The following is a 23,393-nucleotide window of genomic DNA, read 5'->3' as shown; positions in this document are numbered from 1 at the left end:
ACCTGATGTTTCTGATAATGAAGTGCAATAACGAAAAGAGTTAGCCCACAAGTTATAAAAATAAGACAAATTCGTGCTTATAGGAACCATACATTCCCTGTGCATAAATAAGCCTCTGTGTGTGTACAGGTGTGTGTTCAAAAGCATAAGTGTGTTTGCAAAAGTTTGCATTTGTGTAGCCGTGCGCACAAACACCTATGTCCATGGGTCTGCATGTCAGGGTGGCGAGGTGACTGAGACACATACACAATCACTCTGGAAGGCAGTTTCTAAGTCGTTACTTTTATTTTGAAAGATTTGTCAAACTCTCTGCACCATGGCAAGAGTCTGAATGATTAATAAGAAGCAGCTTTTTCATGAAATGCTTGGAGGTGAAGGAGTTCTCAGCCTGTGAGATCTGGCCATCCCATTGACTTTGAAGTTTCTCTTGGTTAGTACATGGAAAATGGGGGAGTGGAGAAAAGGAAAAACATGCTAGAAACCAAGGGAAAGACCCCTCATCCAAAAATGAAAAGAAAAAAAACAAAACTCAAAAACAAAACGAATTCACTAACTCCACTTTTTCTATTTTCCAACTTTCCACACTTCACTCCTGATTTTGGCTTTCCTGGCTGAACAGCATCCTAGTCCTGCCTCTCCCAGATAGCTAGGAGGGGAGAGGCCCTGTAGCATGTGGAGATTCACCCCCAGAGGCTGCGTGGATTCCAGAGAACTGATGGTCCACTGCTCCCAAAAGTTTGAATAAACAGCCTAAGGTGGGGAGGAAATGGCACCGAAAGATGAGGGGAGTGCTGAGGAGCTGGGTCTGAGTGAGAGCTTACATGCTTTCAAACACAGCCCCGGGCAAGCAAGACTGGTTATCTGCTGTTCCATAGGTGGGTTTCCAGGATTTCCCCCACCCTCTAGTCCCAGAAACATTCCTGCCAACGTCACTTGTCTGTAACTTCCCTTTGCCACCTTCAGGCCAGGTGGGGAAGACCCCCACCCACTCCACCGGCAGCCAACACCCTGAAATAAAATTAACACAGAATCTGATTGGTGAGCATGAGTTTGAAACAGAGAACTCAAGGGCAAATCTGAAGATGCAGTATGTGTTGAAGGCAGATGTGAACAGATCAAAGTCCCCACCCCTTTGCCACTAAGACAATGGGCAGAGAAAAACGGGACCGTTAGTGGGTGAGCAAGAGGCAGAGTTACCGCTAAGAATGTCTTGATTTGGGTTACAATTTCCATTTTTAGCACCGTTAATGTGTTCAGTTACGTCTATATTAGCACCTTGTCCCCAGGGAGAACAATAAACCATCCAAACATTTTAAACTTTGGGGGAAACAGGGAGGGGAAGGTTAAAGAGAGAGGATCCGGTACTGCGGGAGGAGGTGTGGACTTAGATCACCAGATCCTTGTCGATATCCTCTGCAAACAAGAAGAGAGAGCAGAGTTAGACACCAGGCCCGTATGCACAAGGCGTGTTTCCCGAGGAGTCAGGGATCCCCCATCCCCAGGACCAGGGGCCAGGTGACCTTCCAAGGTCATCCAGGAAGTCGGTGACTGAACACTCCAGTCTCCCTGTCCCTGTTACTTACACACATGCCACGTTATGTTTCCTCTTTCCTCTCTAGGTACCTGCCAGTTCCCCAATAAGGCGAGGCAGAGTGAGCGCTAATGCTAATGCTCGAGGAAGGGAGAGAGAAAGAGACCGCCTGGTAGTCAGGAAGCGCTGAGAGAGCGAGGCTCACCCCACAGGGAGAGCAGATAGGAGTTAACTCGGCAGAGAGCAGAGCTGGGCAGAGGACAGCTAGACCATCACCCAGAGTGTGCGCTCCTGGGGGCAGGGCCCGTGTCAGTCAGATGACAGAAGAGAGGGGAGGGAGGCGGAGGCCAGCAGCCCCTCTGCTCAGACACTCACTCTCCTTGATGCCGAAGCAGCGGGCCCACTCATCCAGAGCGATGTACTTGTCGTTGTCCAGGTCACAGGTCTCGAAAAAGCGGGTGGTGCAGTGCTCCATGGGGATGAGGGGTGCACGCAGTGGGGCCAGCTCGGTGTGGGACAGGTACCTGCAGGGGGTGGGGAGGAGGGAGGTGGGAAGGGCCTTAGGCGTGAGAAAGCCACTGGTCTGCTGGGACTTAGAAAGTAGCACTGCCCCACCTGAGCCTCAGCTTCCCCCTCCATCAGAAGGGGAGGCATTAACCACGATGCCTAAGGGCCCTTCCAGTTCTGAGATCCCATGGGCTCATAACCAAGGTCTCTTGGTGCGTTTGTTTCCTAATTGGCTAAAAATCAGGGGCACAGAAACTTCAGATGAAAATTTCAGCACCTCTGCTATTGGTAGATCAAAATCTGGTATGAAGCCAAGCCTGTTGCCTAGGGACACACAGTTCTACAGCTGCAAATGCACAGAAAGAGTCTAAAAAGAGGCATCGAACTGAGGACAGTGATGACTTCTGGGGAGGAGCGTGGGAAGGAACTGGGACTGGCAGGGAGGGCCAAAGGGCCTCTAACCTTCCCCACAGAGCTTTAATTTGTTTATATGGGATGTAACTGCGAGAGGGAGGCCTTCTAGTTCTCACCCCTGTCCCCGTTCCTCTTCCTCCCGCTCGACCTTGACTCCAGAGCTCATGTAGGATTTTCCCTTGTTCCTCAGAGCCCTCAACTGGTTGTCCTCAGAACCCTCTTCCCAAGGGGCTGCAATGTGACTCCAATTTTCTCTCCAATCCCCAGACCCTCGCTGCCCCGCCCAACTCACGGAAGGAACCCCCTCCCCTTTGTTGTGTACCTGCAGGAAAACTGAGGCCCAGGGAAGGTTAGGGTCCCGCGCAAGTCACCCCGCAGCTCTGCAGCTCCGGGACAAGAAGAGGGGAGGCTGGGCCCCTGGCCCAGGTTGGTCTGCTCTTCCAGATGCAAGTCCCTTGCAGCCCCACCTAGAAACCTCCCTCCTGGCCCCTTCCCTGTGGTGGGATCCAGTCGCTCTGCCCCGAGCTCCAGATGTTCCCCTGACCTTTCCCCTCCCTCCCACAGGGAGTGATGCAGTCAGATCCCAGCCTGGGAGAGAAGCAGCAGGGAATTCCCAGAGCTCAGGAGACCCCAGCCAAGGAGATCACCAACAGGGCGGGCAGGCTCCGGGCACAAGGGCTGGTGCCTGAGTGAGATGAGCCTCCCGGAGTCGAGCATCCCTGGGCACAGCGAGCTCCCCAAGCCACGTGTTCCTCCAGGAACACAGCCAGGCAGGGCCAGGAGCTTCCGTGAGGGTGACAACCCCTGCTCGGCCGCAGCTGGTCAAGCCACCGCCTGCACCTTCCCGAGCGTCTTTCCCTTTCCCTTCCATTGTGAGGTCCAGCTAGAGTCTAGCTGCTAGACCAGTGGTCGGCAAACTCATTAGTCAACAGAGCCAAATATCAACAGTACAACGATTGAAATTTCTTTTGAGAGCCAAATTTTTTAAACTTAAACTTCTTCCACGCCACTTCTTCAAAATAGACTCGCCCAGGCCGTGGTATTTTGTGGAAGAGCCACACTCAAGGGGCCAAAGAGCGGCATGTGGCTCGCGAGCTGCAGTTTGCCGACCACTGTGCTAGACCATCACCCAGAGTGTGCGCTCCTGGGGGCAGGGCCCGTGTCAGTCCGATTACCGTTAAGTCCCCCGCCTAGACTGGGACACATGGACACCCAGGAAAGGGTGTTCACTGGCCCACTGCCTGCCTATTCTGCGGGCGGTTGCACAGCCTTCATAACTCATCGGGACGAGAGGCAAGAACAACCAAACCACAGGCTGCGATGTGATGGGACTGGCTTTGTGAATTGTTACGAACCCCCAGGGCCGGTTTGCCTTGTGGGGCTGGGTCTCAGGGTCTCGCTGAAGGACTGCGGGCGTGCAGGCTGCCCCACCTCAGCCCGCACCACCCCGTCTGGAGTCTGGCACTCCTTCCCTGGAGGAATGGACGCCCAAGGCCAGCACTCACAGGGCTGAGGAAGGACTGTCAGGCTCCGTTGACCTCTGCCTCTCCTGGCTTAAGGAGTGTCTCTTGCTTTCTCCCCGCCCTGCCCGCCCCGCCCCCCCTCCCCGCCGCCCCAGTTCTATATCCTTTCTCTGGACGCCTCTCCTTCCTGCCCCAGTCCCAGGGCCCACTGTGGGCTCCAGGGCTGGGAGCATCAGAGGAGGCTGAGAGGGTTGTTGGCTGTACCGAGGGCACCTGCCAGCTCTGACCCATGCCTGTGCACTCCGGGGCCAGGGCAGCCTGCCCTCTGTGCTCCTGGGGCCTGGCCTTACCCGTCAATGGGGTGCTGGTCCAGCTGGCCGAACTGCCAGTGCACAGGGAAGATGTACATGTTGTAGTTCTTCTCGAAGTCCCGGGCCAGCAGCTCCACGGGGTGGTCTCCAGCCTCCAGGCGCTTCTCGTTCTCGTGGATCTTCTTCACCTGTGGGGTGCCGGAAACCGATCATTGTCTCACTAATTAGAAAGGTGTGGACAAGGAACCTTGGAAGGCTGGTCAACCTTGAAGCTCTGAAAGGTCAGAGCCAACCACTCCCTATCTAATTGAGACAATGGTAGCTGAAGCAACTTCCCCACCAAATAATCTTGTAAATCCTTACTGATAAGATAATCTGCCTGTTACTGGAATTACCTGCCTAAGGGCATTGGGTGTATCCCAAACCTGAATAAAAGGGATGTCAAGGCCAAAGCAAAGCGTAGTCCTTCCACTAGAGGTGGGCTTCCGCCTGGACCCCATTTCCCAAATTAATATTTCTCTAGTCTTTTTTCATTTGTGTGCGGCCTTCTCCAGAACCCGAACCCTGAACCAGAACCCTGAACCAGAACCCTGAACCACGCGGGACGTGAAAGGGGTTCCCACAGTGGAGGCAGAGACACTGTGTGACAGAGGGCCTAGGGAAACTGTCTGGGCCAGGCAGGGTGCCCCCCACCCTGACAGGAGGCCAGAGCAGGCAGAAATCGGCCAAGCCCAGGGTTCAAAATGAGGGAAGTGGCATAGACGGGGTATCAGCATCTCATCCACAAAGGTGGGGGCCTGGGTGATCTCCAAGGGTTCTTCACAGAGACACCGATCCAGGAGGCCCAGGCCCGGGAATCTGCATTTTGTCAATACTCCCCCATGCTTGATATGTCCATTAAAGTTCAAGAGCCACAGACCAGAAGGAAAAAGTGCTAGGGTTGTTTGTGTCTCTTTAACAGTGAGCTAAACCAAGTGAGCAGCAGGTCTCTTCATTACAGTACTTCTCAGAGCCTTTAAGGTAGGACTGTGCACACTGAACCTCCACAGGCAGCGAGGAAAAGCCCGTGTCAGCGCCCAGGATAAGGCACCTGTCAGAGCAGGGATGTAGGCTTGCACCTGGTGGCCTAGCTCTGGGACTGGGACTGTGGATCTCGGACAGGCTGGGGCCAGCTCAGGGCCAGGCAGGCGCCCTGGGAAGAGACCACCTACCCGCAGCTTCTGCTTCTCGGTCAGGAGGTTGTTGTCCTCATCCCTTTCGTACAGTGTGACCAGGACGTTCTTGAGCCAGTCCCGCATGCGCAGGGGGAATTCGGTCAGCTCGGAGTCCAGGCAGGGAGGGATGTCTAGGGTCCAAAATACCAGGGTGTCAGCACAGACCCCAACTCTCCCTGCCTGGGGCCAACAGGCTGGCTGGGCCTCTCTCCCCGCCTCATGCCTTCATCCTACAGACACTTCTAAAAGTGACCTTGGCACAGTGACTCGGCCTCTCTGGGTCACAGTTTCTTCACACCACACGAGCAAAGATCAGGTGTGGGGAAGAACGCTCTGCAAACAGAAAAGCTCAAAGGCATGTCTGCTGCTCCCTTGGTTTTGACATTGGCCTTGACCTGCTGAGGGTAATGGCTCACTCCAGTGGCTCCTGCACCTTTCTGAGTGATGGGCCTAGGACCCAGGCTGGTGATGTCAACTATTGGGAGGTGTTTGAAGAATAACATCTGTCCACAGGCTATGCTTAGCAGCAGTGGGGGGAGTGGGGTGTCAGAACTGTTTAACCATCAGAACATTCTTAGTGATAATGATTCCATCCTGGTCTTTGGAACTTAGAATCCCAGAATGTTGCACCTGGAGATTTCATCAAAGTCTCCCCTCTTACGAGACTTATTAGTGGTTCGCATGGAGAGAAGGGACTTGCTCAAGGCCACATTATCAGAGCCTCATCCAGCATCCAGGGCATGCGGTTGCCTGGGCACAGGGGTCTGTCTTTCCCTCATCCTTAGACCTTCGGAGAGCCCCTCGGTGGTTAGGACCACTGTCTCTTCACCCACAGCTGGGGATGGAAGAGGAGCTCAGTGATGGAAACACTGGGAGTTGGGGCGAGTGAGCAGCAGGCCCCAGAGGACAGCAGGAGCCACTTGGTAAAAGGCTCCTTGGCACACTCCTCAGTCTCACTGCCCAAAACTCCTACCAACATTCCCCCTTGTTCAGGCCTGTGCCTTCTCACGTCTCACCCTGGGCCCCAAAACTGGAGAGGTGGGCTGACCATGGGAGAGCCTGGGTTTCCCCTCCGCCTTTCTGCATTCTGCACACCTGAGGCAGGTGCGTGGCTCTCTCCAGGGCCATCTGGGGCCAGAATGTACAGCACACAACGTGGATGTTGTCTTGGCTGGGGAGCAGATGTGGCCTTGGGTGTTTCAAATGATAGGGAAGCTGCCAGCACTGAAGGAGGCACCTCAGCCAGCTGAATCTACACCTGGCATCACTGACAGAAAGCCAGACAACACCCTGGCACTTCTTCCCCCAAACACCTGATTCCCAGGTTTCTAGAATAGGGTAGTTAATCATGTGTCTGAAGCGGGCAGATAGGAATATAATGGAATAAGAGGGCCAAGGATCTGACAATACTGAGTAACGGGGGCTTACAGGGAATTGACAGGCATACCTCAAGGTTAAAGCATTCAATAGTTTAAAAACACTTTATAGTACCAGGTGGGACCTCATCTTTACTTTACAATGTTGAAGCAGGAAAGACTTGGGTTAGCCCTATAGAAGAACTTCCTCATCATTGGAGGAAAAACATTCTCCCTGCTATTGTGCTTTCACAACTGCCCAGTTGTTCCCAGGCAATGTCCTGAATGCAGAGCTGAGAGGAACCTACTCATGGACAATCATCTCATTTTATAAACATAAACCCCGAGGCTCAGAGAGGGGAGGAGATTTGCCTGAGATCTCACAGCACAGGGGTGGCAAAGTCAATACCAAGCCAGTTCAGTGCTCTCTCCCCAAATGGAGGCTGGAGGGCCCCAGGAGACTCACATTTGCAGGGTCCAATATAGTCCAGGTGGAGTTTGTGGCCCTTCTTGGTGCCCTCCAGGGTGCACTTGGTGGCAAAGAAGTGGCAGGAAGAGTCGAAGGTCTTGTTGTCGTTGCTGCACACCTGTTGGCAAAGCATAGAGCACCTCACCTTCATTCCCAAAGCCCTTTGCTGGTACCACCCTCCTCGCCTATCTCAGAGATGGGGACACGAAGGCCAAGCTAGGACCGCGATTAGTCCAAGGTCATACAGTGAGTTAATGGTGCGGCTGTGACAAGAATTCAGTGGCTGAGTGGTTGAGCATCGACCTGTGAACCCGGAGGTCACAGTTCGATTCCCCATCAGGGCACATGCCCGGGTTGCAGACTTGATCCCCAGTGTGAGGTGTGCAGGAGGCAGCCAATCAATGATTCAGCATTGGTGTTTCTATCTCTCCCTGTCCCTTCCTCTCTGAAATCAATAAAAATTATATGTATTATTTAAAAAGAACCCAGTCTTTGGCATCCCAGGCCAATGTTCAGGCCATGCTGAGAGCCATGGTTGGTCTCTGAGCAGAGGCACGACTGAGTCAGGGCTGAGATATGAGAAAACTGGAGGATGTGGATGGGGTGAATTAAAGCTGGAGATGGCAACAAGGCAGAGTGTGCAGAAGAGTTAACCCAGGAGGCTTTACAGACTAGAGCTGCTCAGTAGAACCAGCAAGCCAACAGGTTGCTGGGCAGACACTGTGTGTTGGGAAGGGCCCAATCCCCCGGCCCCGCCTCACCCCTCAGTGCTCACCTTTTCAAACTCGCCAATGGGGGCAGGGCAGCTGGTGGGGTCCTGGCACACGCACATGGGGGTGTTGCTCTCGTCCAGCTCGCACACCTTGCCGTGCTTGCAGTGGTGATTCTGGCAGGGGTCTGGGAGTGCAGGGCATGCAGTCACACCACCCGGCCCAGCACATCCTCCCCAACCCAATCCAGTCCTATCCTTGGCCAGAAGCCCTCGCCTGTGCCCCCTACCCTGGGCTTGGGGCAGCTGAGCCCTCCCCTCCCTTCTGCTGAGCCCAGGATTGGCATTTAGGGGAGCAGTTATCTCAGTCTTGGGGTAAGAGATTCAGTCTGAGATCATGTTCAGGCACAGCTTGGGGGTGCTGTAGGCTCAGTCTATGACCCCGGGATGCCATGTGGCTCCCCTGAGGACCGAAGCAAGCAGTGTGTTCTGAGCTCTCAGGTGATCAATCAGTGAGGCATTTTTGGATTCTAGAATAGACTTTCTAGAACGATGGGGGAAAGTCAACCATCATGGAGCCAGGAAGCTGCAAGTCCCAACAAAAACAGCCGGAGAGGCTGCAGAGGAAAAGGGAGAAGGGCTCCGAGGCCACAGGGAACAATGGAGCCGCAGTGCCTGGTAAACACCGGACGAGGTGGACGTGGAGGGGAAGGAACAGGATTCAATGGACGCCCCTGCATCCAGCAAAGCTCTGTGCCCTCAGGATGAGAGCGCATCTAGCCTTTCCTCCTGACGCTTGACTTGGGGATTTTAGTCATTTTATTAGACGCCTGCTCTGCAGGGCACTGGGCCAAGTGCTCTTATGCCGATCCTCCACAGCCCCGGGGCGAGGAGCTGCCCTCTGCATCATTTCCTGTTAGGGCTGGCAAGCTGGACCAGGAGCTAAGCAAGCAGTCCGAGGGTGCTCGCAGAGGGGCCAAGTCGAAATGCACATGTGGGTGGTTTTGCCTGCCAAGTCCACGTTGGAGATGGAGATGCCAGTTTGGTGGCCTGGAGCCAGGGGCCCTAGCTCTCTCTCTCTCTGGCACTAACTCCATGGACAGCACCAGATACTTAGGCCAGGGATCCAGGCCTCGGGCTGCATGAAAATTACGTAAGCTAAGGAGTATGGAAGGTGTGCTCAGGTCTGCTCCTGTGTGGGGCCTGGGCTCAGGTAGAGGCCATCGCGGAGCTGGGGGACCAGTGACCCCGTGAGAGTGCGAACCCCCTCTGGAATCAGGGAGAAGAGCTGTGCAGGGAGCAGCCGTTTCCAGCCGAGGACCTCCCTTCCTGCCGCTCCCAGCATGGACAGCCTGGCTGCACAGGCCTTTCCCAGATTCCAGAGAATATTCCCAACCTTCAAGTCAAAGCCGTTTCTCCTCCACAGCCCGCCCTGGATGCAGGACCCCCCCTTCCCCCGCATTTCCCTGGGAAGGAACCTCATGTGGGCTGTCCCCACGCCCAGGCGGCAGAGGGCAAACACTGGATGTGGCAAAACATGGGGAAGGGACCTACTTTCAGCCACCACCTCCTCTTCAGCTTCCTCGGCACCTTCCTCAAATTCTCCTACTTCCACCTGGACGGGGTTGGCTCCCACGGGGACCTGGGTTGGAGGGAGAAGAAGGAGACCATTGGCCCCACCCCCACCCCAGACCTGGAAGAAAGGGCTGCAGGCTGGAGGGGACTTGGTGGAAGCTTTAGGTTCCCACAGGGGATGGTGAGATGACAAGCCGGAGAGCTGTGCTGGGTCCAGGTCACCGAGCACCAATGCCAGCTGCAGAATTTAGACCTAACCTTACCGCCCCACTGTGCCGGCTGTGCCCTGGATTCTATCCAGAGGCGTCCAGGCCACCGGGGTGTTAGGGCAAGAGGCAGTGCCAAGCCCTCTACCCCTGCCAGCAACACGGGCAGCTCCCCTTTCAAAAGCTGGATGTACGGGGAGACTGGGTGATCATCTAAGAAAAATGGTCCCACAGCTTCAGAAATAAAAGCTTTCAAAATTATAGCTCCCCCTGCAGGGTTCCACTGAAGGTTTGGGAAGCACCCAGGAGGCTGTCAAGATTGGAGGATGTATAGGGTTTGCATCTGTGCTGTGTGCACAAGGGGGACAAGTGCTCCGATCCAGCAGGAGACCCACAGAGCCCGTCTGGGTTCCGCAGGGAAAGCATGTGGAGCAGGGAGGGGCAGGGGCCACCACCCACCTACCTCGGACACCTCAGCCACTGTTTCCTCCACCACCTCTGTCTCATCAGGCAGGGCTTCCTGCTGCTGCTGGGAAGAGAAAATGGGGTTCAGAGAGGTCAAGGCCAAGGCCGGCTTTGCCTCTGCACTGCCTCTGGCCTGGAGTACTGAAGCTGGGAGCAGCTCATGGGAGATTTCCCAGGCTGTGCCTCAGAGACCGCCCGGGTGGGACGACATGGCCAAGGAGAAGCCAGACACGGACCCCATGGCACTCCGAGCGCCTCCTGGTTATGCCATCCATCTGAAGTCTTTGTATAGCTTTGGTTTGGAGCGCATTCCCACTGCTTCGACTCCAAAAAAGTCTGCAGACCACAGGGGCAGAGCACCGCCTCTCATCGCTGATGGGGAAGCAAACCCCGAGGGGATGGAGGGCACCATGGATCTGCCCAGATGTCACTCTCTTCCCCACAAGTGTGATATGATTGGTATGATTATTAGGCAATTCCTTCTTGCCATGTCAACTTGGAGTAGGAAGGAATAAGATAACATAACTTGGAGACTGCTAGCTGGCTGGGGCTGCTTCTAAAAAGAATGTTAACCTTGTCAAAATGTTTGCCAAAATCTACCCGCTCTATCAGGATTGCCAGGGTCTGCCATCACTCATGACGAGAGGACAAGGGAATCCTGGGTTGAAAGAAGCTGTTCTTTCTGCCTGCCCACCTTTCTTCACCCCTCCCATAGCCAAGGCTTCCCATGTAGCTTTGGACAACCATCCTGGCCCTCCACATAGTTTTCGGAGGGACCGTGTCAGTCAAGGGGCCCCGCCCGCACCCCCCTGGCCAGGACAGGCCCAGGACCTGAGCTCGGCCGGACTGGCACTCTTCTTTTTTTTTTTTTTTTTTTTTTTTTATAATCTTCTTGGCACATTCTCTCAAAAAGTGAAAACTGTTGGAGCAGATCTATTCAGATGGCAACCTCTCCGAGACTGTCCATTAGTTCTTACCTCCCAGGTCCTGGAACTTCCTTTATCTACTCCTCCCCAAGGCCTTTGATTTTATAATCTACCTCTGTGTCCTTTCTCTCCCTAATTTAGTCAGATTGCGGTCTGTTGCTTGCAACCAAAGAGCTCTCATGGATCCAGAAACTGACCCACCCCCACTCTGTGGCTGGGCCCTCTTCTAAATCATCCCCTCAGCACCGCTCCCCCTCAGCTAGAATTGCTCATGTGGCACAATGGTCTCCACCTTTTAAAGCAATCCTAGTCTGCTTCTGAGAAACTCTGATGCTAAAAAGCTCATCTTATTACAGGGAAATCTCTTTTCTCCGGAATCTCCACCTGGTGGTCTTCATTGCAAATTTTATCCTGAACCTATTAAAAAATGTTTTAAATATATATATTTATAAAACAAATAACTGAGATGGGGAAGTCCCTGTGCCCTCTGAGCATCCAGGGCTGGCAGGTTCGATGGCCCTGAGCTGGTGGCGGGAGGCGACACCAAGCAGAGATGATCTCTAGTTACTTACAGGGGCTGCCAAGGCCCTGCCGGCCAGGCAAAGGAGAAAGAAGATCCACGCCTTCATGGTGCTGGGAACCTGCGGGGAGAGAGATTTCAGTGAGTAGGAGGCTTCTGATGGAGGTTCCTTCTGTTGCTGAATTCCAGTGTCATACAAGATAATTTATTATTTTTTTAAAGTTTTTATTTGTTGATTTTTAGAGAGAGGGAGAGAAACACAAGACAACACTCTAACCAACTGAGCTACGCGGCCAGGCCTACAAGATAATTTTAGATGTACATGTTCTATGACAGCGAAAGACGTGGAGAAAGCTGCTTCTGCTCAGTTCTCTTTCCACACTGATTACATGGGAACGTCTTCGTTGATGCTGAGGCATCTTTAGCACCTAACACTCATCTCCCTTCCTTTTGACCAGACAGCAGGCCCTGGCTCAGAGCCTCCCCAGGAAACTATTTCCAGTTGGAATTCAACAAGTTGTTTTGTCTTCCTTGTATGTATTTTTATAGCTTCCTTCTACTGATGACAAAGGTACACAGGTTTTTCCATTTATAGTAATGATACAAAGTCCCTTCTCAATACAATTATTTGAAGTTTTTAAAAGGTGATCAGGAAGATGATTGGCCAGTTTGCCAAGTCTGGACAATGCTGAGCCAGATCCTGTCCAAGGGGCCTGCAGTTCTAGAATTAGTCTCCTGTCTCCTCCTCCTCCTCCTCTCCCTCTTCCTTTGCACCCCCCACCCACTTCCCCTCTGCAATGGGAGAAGTTAGCAGGCAGCAACCTCTTGCCAATTTAAGACAATGAGATCTACACTGTAAAACAAAGAACAATAGTCTTAGGCCTGTGGAATCGTGAGGGTGGCCACACTCTTCTCCGTTCTCCCCAGAAGGGGCAGTTTCTCTCCGGATCCTGTAGGGAGACTGTCCAAATGTGAACATGTGCTGCGTGTTCTCTTCCCCCTTCACAGCTAAAGGGTGTGTGTTGGATCTAGGAAGCTCTCCTGCCCTGGTCACTGCTAAGACCTCACCCCTTCGATGCTGAACTCTTGACTCTCATGACTGGTAGGATCTGGAAGCAGGACCCTCCCCCTCCCCCTGCCGGCAATTCCATGCCAACTGTGCCATCCCTAATAGAGGGTCCATGGTGAAGACATTTTGTTTCTTGTTCTCACTAAACGTGCTTCCATTTTCAAACTCTTCCTTAGACTGATCTAAATTCACCTCCCCCAGGCTTCGCCTGATCTACTCTCTTCCCCCTCCTGTGGCCAAACAGAGCAAGCACAGCCCCTCGGCCCCCAAGCCGCTCTTGGGCAAGGGGAGCGGTTGCCTTGTCTTCCCTCTGTCATCCCCCCCAAACCTCCAGATCAGGCTTATCATCCCTGGTTCCTTCCAAGGCCTCTCAGCTGGCCAAGCACCTTGGAGGTGTGGAAAAACCACTCGGCTTGGGATGAAATTCCAGGGGTTCTTATTCTACCTCAATGGTGTTTTGGTTACTTGGCAAAGTCCTTCATCCTCTCTAGGCCTTGTTGCCCCCCTCCTTTAATTGAGAGCGTTAGACTAGGTGAGCTTGGAGGTGGCAACTAGGCCCTTACAATACCACAGGCACACGCTGGCTTGGTACCCGCATCAGCTCCGGCACCAGCATCTTCACTTGGACTCGAGGACAGTATGTGAATCGCAGAAGCAGGCAGGAGAGAGTAGAGTCCCTAACGCTCCTTTGTTGGATTAAAATAAACACAAATCTCGCCTCCCATTTCCTGGGGTGTGCATAATAGAAAACTAACAAAAATGTAAAGGAATTGACCAGGGGCCTTGGCTCTGCTTCACCAGGGCCCCGACTCCCAGGGAAGTCCCGTCTTCCCTTTCCAGGCAGTTTCGGGAATGTTCCCCTGGCACACAGTTGTAGGCTTGTTCCTCCAGGCCTAGGGGTGGAAAATCTCCCTTCTTGCCTCCCCATTTGGAAGACACAAGTCAAACACCTCCTGCATGTGGCTTCTGACGGACGGCGCTGGAGAGAAAGCGTCAATGAGGGACTTGTCTGAGGCTCTCAGAAGTTGAAGGCCAACGTGAGACTGTGGCTAGGGCAAAAAAGGCACCGTGTCTGGGCTGCAGTGACAGAGAGGTACGGTCATTGGAGACAGAGCTCAGCCAGGGCTGGAGAGGCAGGAAGACTGGTCTCCAGAGTCTGTGTCCTTCATCTGAGCGGAGGAACCCTGCTGCCTCTCCGACCAGAGAACGGCTATGGGCAGGCTCGGCCACCTGTCCTGCCTCATGACCTCCTGCAATTTCCCAGCAGCACACTCACCCTTTCTGCCTCCTCCGACCCCAGCTTTGCAGCCAGAAGAGAAAAAGATTCTAAATCCTATTCCGAGACTGGCATAGAGGTGGGGGAGGAATACAGAAAGTGAAAGCATTAAGAAAAGGACCCAGCCTGGCCCGAGTGGCTCAGTGGTTGAGCGTCGACCTATGAACCAGGTCACTGGTTCAGTCCCCAGTAGGGGGTGTGCAGGAGGCAGCCGATCAATGATTCCCTCTCATCATTGATGTTCCTATCTCTTTCTCCCTCTCTCCTCCCCTCTGAAATCAATAAAAACATATTTTAAAAAAGAAAAAAAGGACCCAAAATCTTGGAGGACAAGTTGTTTTCCAAATGTTGGGTCCCGCCCTGCGCTACATCACCAGTCCCAGGTGATGGGACCGAGGGAAGGGGAGCAGCCGGGCTGTTCTTGTTCATGCACAGCCGCACCCCCTGCAGAGCCATGCAGGCCATCTCCGAGGTTCTCTAAGGCACCGCTGGCCATCGAGGCCAGGCGCCCATCCCGCAGAGCTCATGGGGTGCGACAGTACCCTCAGCAAGGTCAGGACACAGGCTCCAACCCCGACATTCAGCTTCTCAGTCGTGCACACCTTTGCTAATCAAACCTAGGCCTGGTGGAAATATAAACACCTTCCTATAAATGACCGGTATTCAATGCAAACTCCCTTCTGTGTGTCTCCTGAGTTTGTGATGATGCCTGTGTTTATCTTTTCGAAAGTGTTTTCACAATCCAGCATCCCACTGGGGCCTCGTGGCCTGTCTTTCTACCCTATGGGACAGGTGAGGGAACGGATGCCCAGGAGGGGAGAGCCTGCCAAGAGCCCCTGATAGTGAGTGGCGGGGCTGAGTGAGGCCCCACGGCCCCACTGCACCCCTGGCTGCTCTCCACCTCGGTTTCCCTTGGCGGCCGCTCCCTCCCAGGTGTCCACCTGAATGGGGCCCAGCTGGGCTGTGAACTGGCCGAGGTGCAGGAGGAAAGGTGGCCCAGGCCAGGAGAGGAAGAGGAGGTATGTTTCCCTTGGCTGGGTGGTCATCAAATGCAGACACGGCTCCCCCTACCCCACCGCGGCCGCCACCTCCTGTTCGGTACATCAAGTCCCTTCCTTTGCCTTTATTTGCTCTGGAGATGGCTGAGAAGCCGACCCTGGCTGCCAGCGGGACCTGAGGCTGAGGTCACTTCTCTCTTTGAAAGGACTCTGGGCATGGAAAAGTACAGCCAGCCCCCCAGTTCATCTCCCTCACACATAAAGGCTTCCTCCAGGTCTCCCTGGACACCGGAAAGTTGCTGAATGTCAGAACTGGGGGAAATCTCAGAATCATAGAATTTTGGAGATGGAATGTACAGGTTCAAATCCTGGCTCTGCACCTTAGCAGTTGCATGACCTTCGAAGAGTGACCTTCACTCTCTGGGCCTCAATTCACCTCTCCATCTGTAAAACGGAAGTAACTCACCTACCTTGAAAAACTCACGGGTGATACACATGAGGGAATCCATTGCTTAATGTCATTTGGAAGAGCATCTTAAAACCCAAGGACCCCAGAATCTCCATCCCCCTGGAGAATCCAGGGCAGGAATCCTGGCTCTTTGTGGCCCAGGGAGAAAGGCGGTCAGCGTGGAACAAAGGAGACATTGCTCCTCTGGGTCCAGGGGAAACCAGCCCCGCCTCCAGGCTGGCCTCTTAGTTGGGCTGCTGACGCAAAACGAGCATCTCGCTCCCACTGTTTGGCTTGGAAACAAGGCTTTCAAAAACCCACGTTCATGGTAAACAAGCCCAAAGAGAGGAAAACAAGTCGAGAAGCTAAAAAGGAACCCGTGAGCCAGGCCTGCCAGGGAGCTGGGACTTGGAAAGAGGGCCGAGCCACGCCAGAGAGGCGCCACAGCGGCCCGTGAGGCCACACTGGCACTCACAGGCCTTGGAGCCACACAGCCACTGGAGGCGACATGAAAGCCGGGAGTCCTGAGATTGAGTCTTGGCGATGTGGCCCAGCTCACTGTGCAAACTCCTGTACTCTCTGGACCTCACTGATGCACTCATCTACACGAGGAGGAGGTTGTTTTACATCCGTGTGTTCAAAATTATGATTGCCAGGGAGCCCTTCCTCTCAGTGACATCTTCTGCGGAAGTCCAACATATGAACAGCTAAAACCCTTTTGCATTTGTTGAAACATGTGAATGTATTGTTATCTATTCAATAAATCAGCTTGAAATTAGAAAACAAAAGCCAGTAAAAGTGGAGTGGAGATGGGGCTGGAAGCCCTTGGAGCTTCTCTGGGTGCCTATGAACACAATTTGAAAACCCTGGGGCAAGGGGGTCCCTAAGGTTCTTGACTTCTGAGTCAACTCAGGCAGCTGGTTAGGAATATCACCTCTCCCAACTTGCCCCTCAACTCCGCTTCCACTCCTAATATTTCTTGCTGGAAGGGAAGAAGGCAGGGAAAATTTTAGGGTGTTATGGGTGCTCAAGCTTAGGATTGAAGAGGTTCTGGGGCAATTCAGAAATAGCCCCTGAGTTTGGGCCTGGAAATCGGGCGTCTACCCATGCCACGTTTCACCATGCCACGTTTCACCGTGGTTAGGAGCAGCCCAGGGGTGGAGCTTCAGGCTCTGCTCCTTGGCTCCCCCTAGGGGCCACTGCTGTATCCCTGTGACCACAAATGGAGGGGATGAGAAATAACATCCAAATGCCCAGTCCTAAAGATGGCAAATACGAGGCATATATGCCTCCACCTGCTCCTCTTGTGCATGTGGCAGACATTACTAATCAATGATAGGACCTTTCCCCCTGAAGTCCAGAGTGGCATCTGAATCCTGAACAGTTCTTCTGGCAGCCACTAGCCATGGCTTGTGAACTTCACAAGCCATGTGATGGAACCTCTTTGTCATGTTTCTGGTTTTAGAAACAAACCCTGAGGATCAGAGAGGGGAAACAGCTCACTCCAGGTCATACAGCAAGCGGGTGGCTGAGCTAAACTTTCAGATGTTAACCTTGTTTCGTTTTGTTTCTTTTTTCATCTGGTCAGTCTGGAATTCTAATGCCACAACTAACACAAGATGATTCAGAGGGATCTCCTGTTGATACCCAGCTTCTGAAAGAACCCAGGTCCAGAGAGAGTTTGTATCCCATCCATATTTCCCCTCCAGACATCGAGCTCTATGGCTTGAAGAGTGAGAACAGAGTTAATTTCCTGACTAAGACACCTCCTCCTGGGTGAAGAGGAGGCTGTTTTTCTAAATAATTGTGTCAAGTCACTGCTTGCTGACTCTGGCCCTGCTCAGCCCGGCTGTCCCCGATCTCAGGACTGGGACTGGGAGTCAGGCTCTGTGATGCAGAGAAAAGGTAGCTTCATTAATCCCCCTGGTCAGTGAAAGCTCAGCAGCTCCCGTCTCCCTCCCTCCTTTAAAGACAGAGGCCGGGGAGGGAGTCAGCAGGAAGCAAAGAGCAGCTGCCTATTAGCCACATCACCAGGCTGCTCCAGTGACAAAGCCATGGGGGCTGGGATAGGCCATGGCAGGCAGCAAAGGAGAGGAGATACTGCTCATTATCCATGGGGCTTGTTGCCTAGAGGGAGGTGTGGAGACGGGATAACACACTGATCAGATGAAAACCAGAAAAAAAAGCGAGGTGAACATCTGGATATTTCCAAACATCTGGAAGGTTGGCTCAGACACTTTGCTGTGTGACCTTGAGTGAGTTATTTCCCTTGCTGAGTCTCAATTTATCTACCTGTGAAATATAACAGTGATCTGGTGCTGTATGTATGTACGTATGTATGTATGTATGTATGTAATGTGTCTATCTTCCCATCATGACCTATAGTTGTGTCTGGCTGCGTACATCTATATGTGCTGCAAATGGCAGTTGTGTTTGAACGCCTGCCGGTGTGTCTGTGTAAGTTTCCTATGGACTGGGGACTTCTGTGTGAAGCTGTACCTGTGTGCCTGTGTGTGTGTCTACCTGACTCAGCATCTGTCTGTTTCAGCCTGTCCAGGTGAGGGTAGAGTTTGCAGATGCATCAGGATATTTACCTGGAATTTGTCTGTGAGTCAAGGTATCAGGGATTTGGGTGCATGACCTCTGGGTCTGCTCATGTATTGATTGGCATTTATTTTTAGCTGTGCCAATAGGTGCCTATTGATGAAATAACGTTTATACTGGAAAAAAAAAGGAAATAATGTGTATACGCTGCATCCTCGTGGGCATGTGTCTGTCCCTGTTTATCTCTGCATACTTAGCTACCTATCTAAATAACACCCAAAAACAAACATTCTCCTGTTTATGTCACATCCTCAGCTCTTGCCTTTCTCCCACCATCCTTTCCTATTTATAGCTTGTTTTCAGCAAGAAAAGCTGCTCTTGTGAATAGCGAGCCCCAGCCATTCTAGTGGCTGACAAGTCTCTACAGTTGGATAAAGATTTTATCAGGACTGTTATGCAACCCAAGATGCTAGGGCCCCTCCTCTGTTGTTTCTTTTTCAAGTTTGGGAACAGGGGGTGTTAAAAATGTAGGACAGCTCTTCCTTCTAATGAAGGCAGCATCGTGGATTTAGGTTTGCAGGACTTCAGAGCAGGAAGGGCAACTAGAGACCATCTAGGCTAGATTCCCCGTTTAACAGATTGAGAAACTGAGGCCAAGGGGTGGGAAGGGTCTTTCCCAATGTCACTCACTGTGAGTTAGGACCCACCCCTGCTGGTGCCTGGACCAATGCTCAGTCAACACTGGAGGATACGATACTCTTGGGAAAAACTCAAGAGGCCCAAATCAAAATGAATCTACATAGTGTATTTTTAATATGACTGTCTGCACTTTTAGTAAAGGGAAGTTATATACAACCCCCAAAATGATGGAGCTGCCCCCTTTAAAAAAAAAAAAAATCTGGGAACGATTTCACCAACCCTTTGGATGCCATAAATCCATCAGTTCTAAAAACCCGTGCAGTAGGCGGGAGGGCCACATTTTAGCAAGTGCTTCCCTGCCAGCCCACATAATTCCCCGCTTCACCCACATAATTTCCCTGTCAGGTGGCTGTTGCTACTGCTCTTTAACCAAGAAGGAAATGGGGCTAAGAAAGGAAAAATTGTTAGTTCAAGGTCAAATGGCATCTTCGGGGCAAAGGTGGAACTAAACTCAGGTCTTCAAGACCCTGTCTGGGAAGCTTATCACAGCCCCATAGCTGCCCTGGGGTCCTGGGAAATCAGGGCAGGGCCTGCAGCCTGCTTTTTTAGTTTTGGGGATGCAGCGGAGTGGGGGACTTTCAGACTGAGCCTGATGTACTCTTGAGTGTTCCCAGCATCCCCTCCCAGCCAGCAGGCAGAAACCCTGAAAAAGGTTACCGTGGCAACTCGCATTCCTCCCACAGTGAGTCAGGCAGAGAAGAGCCTTTCAGTGGGTGGGACTTGGAGAAAGTTTCAAAAGTTGATTCCTTCTCCAGGCACCCCCCTCTCCCCCACTTCCACCCCACCCTCCCTCCCTCCCTCTGCTCTAGGCTTTGTCGATGTGGCAGCTGATGGCTGAGTTAACTCTCTCTTCCCCCAGCCATTTCTATTTCAAACTGTTTCATCCTCCTGCAAATATACATTAGCTCCCAGTCCCCATCCACTCCATCTCCCACACCATGCCCTCTGGCTATTTTGCAGGCTGTGCATCCATCTGACAATATTTTCAGGCTGCGAACACCCTCTTGTGCTGTCTCTCTGTCTCTCTCTCTCTGTCTCTCTCTCTCTCTCCTGTCACAGTGTTCTAAGGGGCTTGCAGATGCCTTGAAGCCCATTCACAGGCGGCTCTGTGGATCCCCGTTTAAGAGACCTTCCTTTGAGAGTCTCACAGGATGTCAGGTGTCCCACAGCCCCTCAAGGCCAACCCTTACTTTACAGACAGGACACCAAGTCCAGAGGAGTCACTTACCCAAGACCACATGCAGAATGTGTGCCTAACGTCTGCCATTCTGCTTCCGATTTGCTTCTCACACCACCATTAGCACTTGGGTGCATAGACACTCAGCCTAGAGTATGGCTGGTGAAAACATTGTCTCTTTGTGTTCTGTGTAGAATGCTGTCCTTTCTGGGGGCAAATGTGCGCCTCTCTGTGCGTTTCTGGGCAGACTGGGCTTCCTGGAAGACCTGCCTCATGCCAGGGCCCCTTTTCTCTCCGTACCCCCAGGACTCAGGAAGCCCACTCATCAAGTCAACCAGCCAGTGGGGCCAGCAGGGAAAAGACGGGAGGAGCATCATCTGAAGAAGACCTAATACCCTAAAGGCGCAGCACGGGTCCTCTGTAGGGTTTGGACTTCTCAAAACCGGGAGGTGTGGAAAAACTGCCCTGGAACCTTCTCGGTCTTGCCTTTCCCCTTTCCCCTTCTCAGCACATCCCCCCATCCCACCTTCACCTACCCCCCCCACACACACACACACACACCCAGCAGCCTACCTCAGGCCCAGCGCCCTGGCTGGACCATAGCAGACGCCTGGGTCTTCAGATCTAGACTCTCTAAGCGCCACTGCTAGTGGTTGTCTGTTTACACCCCCGGAGCCCAGGGTGGGAGCAATGCCCAGCCCAAGACCCGGGGCCTCTGGAGTCAGTGTGTGTGTCTGGGGGTGCGGATGTGGATAAGGGAGAATTCAAGGGAAACAGGAGCCTTCCGTAAGGTGCTAATTAAAGGTAAAACCCCCCTTAGCCTTCTGGAGATTAGCTTATTGTTCATGCGAAGTCCCTTTTAGAAAACAGAGCCCCTGACCAAGACCCGAGTCCAGGAAGTTTCTTCTCCCGGAATGGGGAGCCGGGCAGACCCTGGCTGCCGGCAGGTCCCCTCTGCAGCTGCGACCAGATCAGATTCCCAGGGAAGGAGGCGGCTGCCCCATTTGCAAAGGGAGCAAAGGGGACAGGCAGGCAGCCTCTCAAACCAGAGCCAGACACAGAGTGAAGACTCCCTCCAAGACACAGTGAGATTATTTTCTGCAAACCTAGAAGTTACACTGTGATTGCACCTGAAAAGCAACAGGCAGGGAGTCCGTAGCCCCTGCCCTCAAGGGGAGGCCAAAGGAGATGCGCACCCCCCTCCCTGACCCAGATCCCTAACACAGCTTCCCGCCCTGTGCAGGCACTGGAGGGGTGGACCGGGGTGTAGGATGTAGAAGGGACAGGCAGGGCAGGGTCGTGCATACCTCAGTGGCAGGCAGGCAGCAGGCTGAGTGCCGTCCGACAGTCTGAAGGTCTGCGGGAATGTGGAGGGGTTTAGAGCTAGGCAACAGGAAACCACTCAGAGCTCTGGGCCGGGGAGGTCCCTCCCCCTCCTCTGTCTCCTCCTTCCCCCGCCCCTACCCCCACCCCCAGCCAAAGCTGTCTCTGTCTTCCATTTCTCTCTTCCTCTCCTTGTGGTGGGCTGTCCTGACCAGACTTCCCAACGCGGCCGCCTGCCTCCTGGGTTCTGGGGCTGCTGCCTAAACAGACTCACCGAGTGCCAGGGCTGGAAGGGCCTCAGGAATCACCTAGAACAGCCTCCCTGTTGTTCAAAGGGGAACCGAGGCCGGGAGGGGGCAAGGGATTGCCCAAGGGCCCCCGGGGGCAGAGCCAAGGCCAAGTGTCTTGATTTTATGACAGCAATCTTCACAGGAGCCCAACATCAGGCAACGCAGAGAAGGGCAAAGCAATTTAAAGGCCTTGTGTCTGCGACAAAGGCCAGGCCAGGACTGGCCTCTGTACAGACAAGAGAAGCTGCCACTGGCATCCTCGCTGAGGATTTGGTATATGGTCTAAAAAACAACACTGTTAACTCGAGTTACATCACAAATGGACACATAAGAGGTTGGCTTTCTAGCTGGGAGATCTGTGTCATCAGTATAGAACAGATAAGGTGATGGATGGTATTGATAATAACCAGAGAAGTAACAGTAATCAAGGTTCTCTGAGGCCTGAATGATCTTCACAGCAACTCTTTGACCTGGATATTGTTATGATGCCCGTTTTACTAAAAAGGAAACAGAGGCTCAAAGAGAGTAAGTCACTTGTCAAGACCACCTGGCAGGCTGGTTCCACACTCAACGTGATTCTGACTGATGCTCCATGAACTTCTCAGTGCTTTCGGTCCTGGTTGGAGGAACAAGAATTACTATCCGGTCCTTGACCTCCAGAAGCTTTGGGTCTTGCTGAGAGGACATGCCCTGTGGATACACGCGTGGGACAGACTCTGAGGCAGATCGCCGGGGCTCATGGCAGGGATGCCAGGGAGGAGCAGGCAGAGAAGGCTTCATGGAAGAGGTGGATCTTGAAGCATGGACTGGGTTTGACTAACATACAAAGGGAGAAGGCGGAGAACATTCTCGCCTCCTCATTGTCCTCCTTGCTCACTCTACTTCAGTCCCACTAGCTTCCTGTTAGTTCCTCAGCAACCCCAACGGTACTCCACCCCAGGATCTTTGCACTTGCTCTTACCTCTAGCAAGAGCATTCTTCCAACTGATTTTCCTGTGCCCACAGTTCCTCATCCTTCAGGTCTCTGTCCTGATGTCCTCTAAGAGAGAGCCTTCCTGACCACCAAACTTACATCAACCTCCTTCCCTCTCTCATTGTCATAGTGCATCACCTTACACTGTTTTATCTCCTTCCTCGAACTTGTCACGATGAGAAACTCTCCCCGACGAGACAGAAGCTCCATGAGAGCAGAGGCTTCACGTGCCTTGCTCACGGCAGTGCTCCGGTGTCTAGAATAGCAGCCGACACATAGTTGGCTCGAATCAATGAGGGCATTGTTTTCTGATAGGGCTCCAGCCTGGAATCGTGCTGAACGCTGGTCTTCAGAGATGCTCAAACCTACAAAAATTGGATGGAAATTTTGGGCATCTGTGTGTTTTTCTGTAGAGAAGGTCCCTGGCTTTTTCCAGGTCCTCAAAGGGACTAGTCAGAATTCCAAGGAAGGATCTGCTCTGGATGACCACCAAGGCCTCTCCCTGGTCCAAAGCCAGGGCTGATGCTCTGCTCGGCTGTCCATACAGGGTGCTGGCAGATTCCTCAGAGATCTGTTTTGCCATCTGGACAGATGTATATTTTTATAGGATTGGTTGCTATAGCTTCTAGGCATCGCAGGGACTAAAATTAACCTAAACTTTGTGTTTTCTTCATAAACTAAGATAATGATTCTGATGAAAATGAGCCGATGGAACTATTCCTAGTGTGTGGCTGGAGTGCCGAGGTGGCCTTTGGTTCAGGAATTGAAAAGCCAGTTGGGCCTTAGCTAAAGCTCTGGGACAGTGATCCCATCTGGGGACCACTTCCAGGCCCCTGTGGGGACATCTGGGCTGGGATCCCTCAGGGGAAAACATGGTAGGTTTATACTTAGGGGTAAGAGCACCCCTGGGGGAACAGGAGCCTCTGAAGCA

At 52.9% G+C, this 23,393-nt stretch overlaps 1 protein-coding gene across 2 annotated transcripts; it reads right to left on the bottom strand.

The window, feature by feature from the left end:
* Window positions 1-262: 262 nt before the first annotated feature.
* Window positions 263-21,448, bottom strand: SPARC (secreted protein acidic and cysteine rich). 2 transcript variants are annotated; one of them, XM_080675827.1, is made up of 10 exons: window positions 21,184-21,448; window positions 11,718-11,786; window positions 10,218-10,283; window positions 9,528-9,615; window positions 8,040-8,161; window positions 7,262-7,382; window positions 5,438-5,571; window positions 4,266-4,414; window positions 1,907-2,055; window positions 263-1,413 (listed from the first exon to the last, which is right to left on the bottom strand). In XM_080675827.1, the coding sequence occupies exons 2-10, from the start codon at window positions 11,772-11,774 to the stop codon at window positions 1,385-1,387; spliced, it is 915 nt and encodes a 304-aa protein (XP_080531953.1). In that variant the 5' UTR covers window positions 11,775-11,786; window positions 21,184-21,448; the 3' UTR covers window positions 263-1,384. The 2 variants fall into 2 exon arrangements, with proteins under 2 accessions (XP_080531953.1, XP_080531954.1); XM_080675828.1 differs by having other exon boundaries at window positions 10,218-10,280; window positions 21,184-21,268.
* Window positions 21,449-23,393: the final 1,945 nt, after the last annotated feature.

Source organism: Plecotus auritus, assembly GCF_963455305.1.
Source record: "Plecotus auritus genome assembly, chromosome: 6".
NCBI lineage: Eukaryota > Metazoa > Chordata > Mammalia > Chiroptera > Vespertilionidae > Plecotus > Plecotus auritus.
Note: the sequence above shows the minus strand (reverse complement) of the source record. Positions and strands in the feature narration are given on the sequence as shown.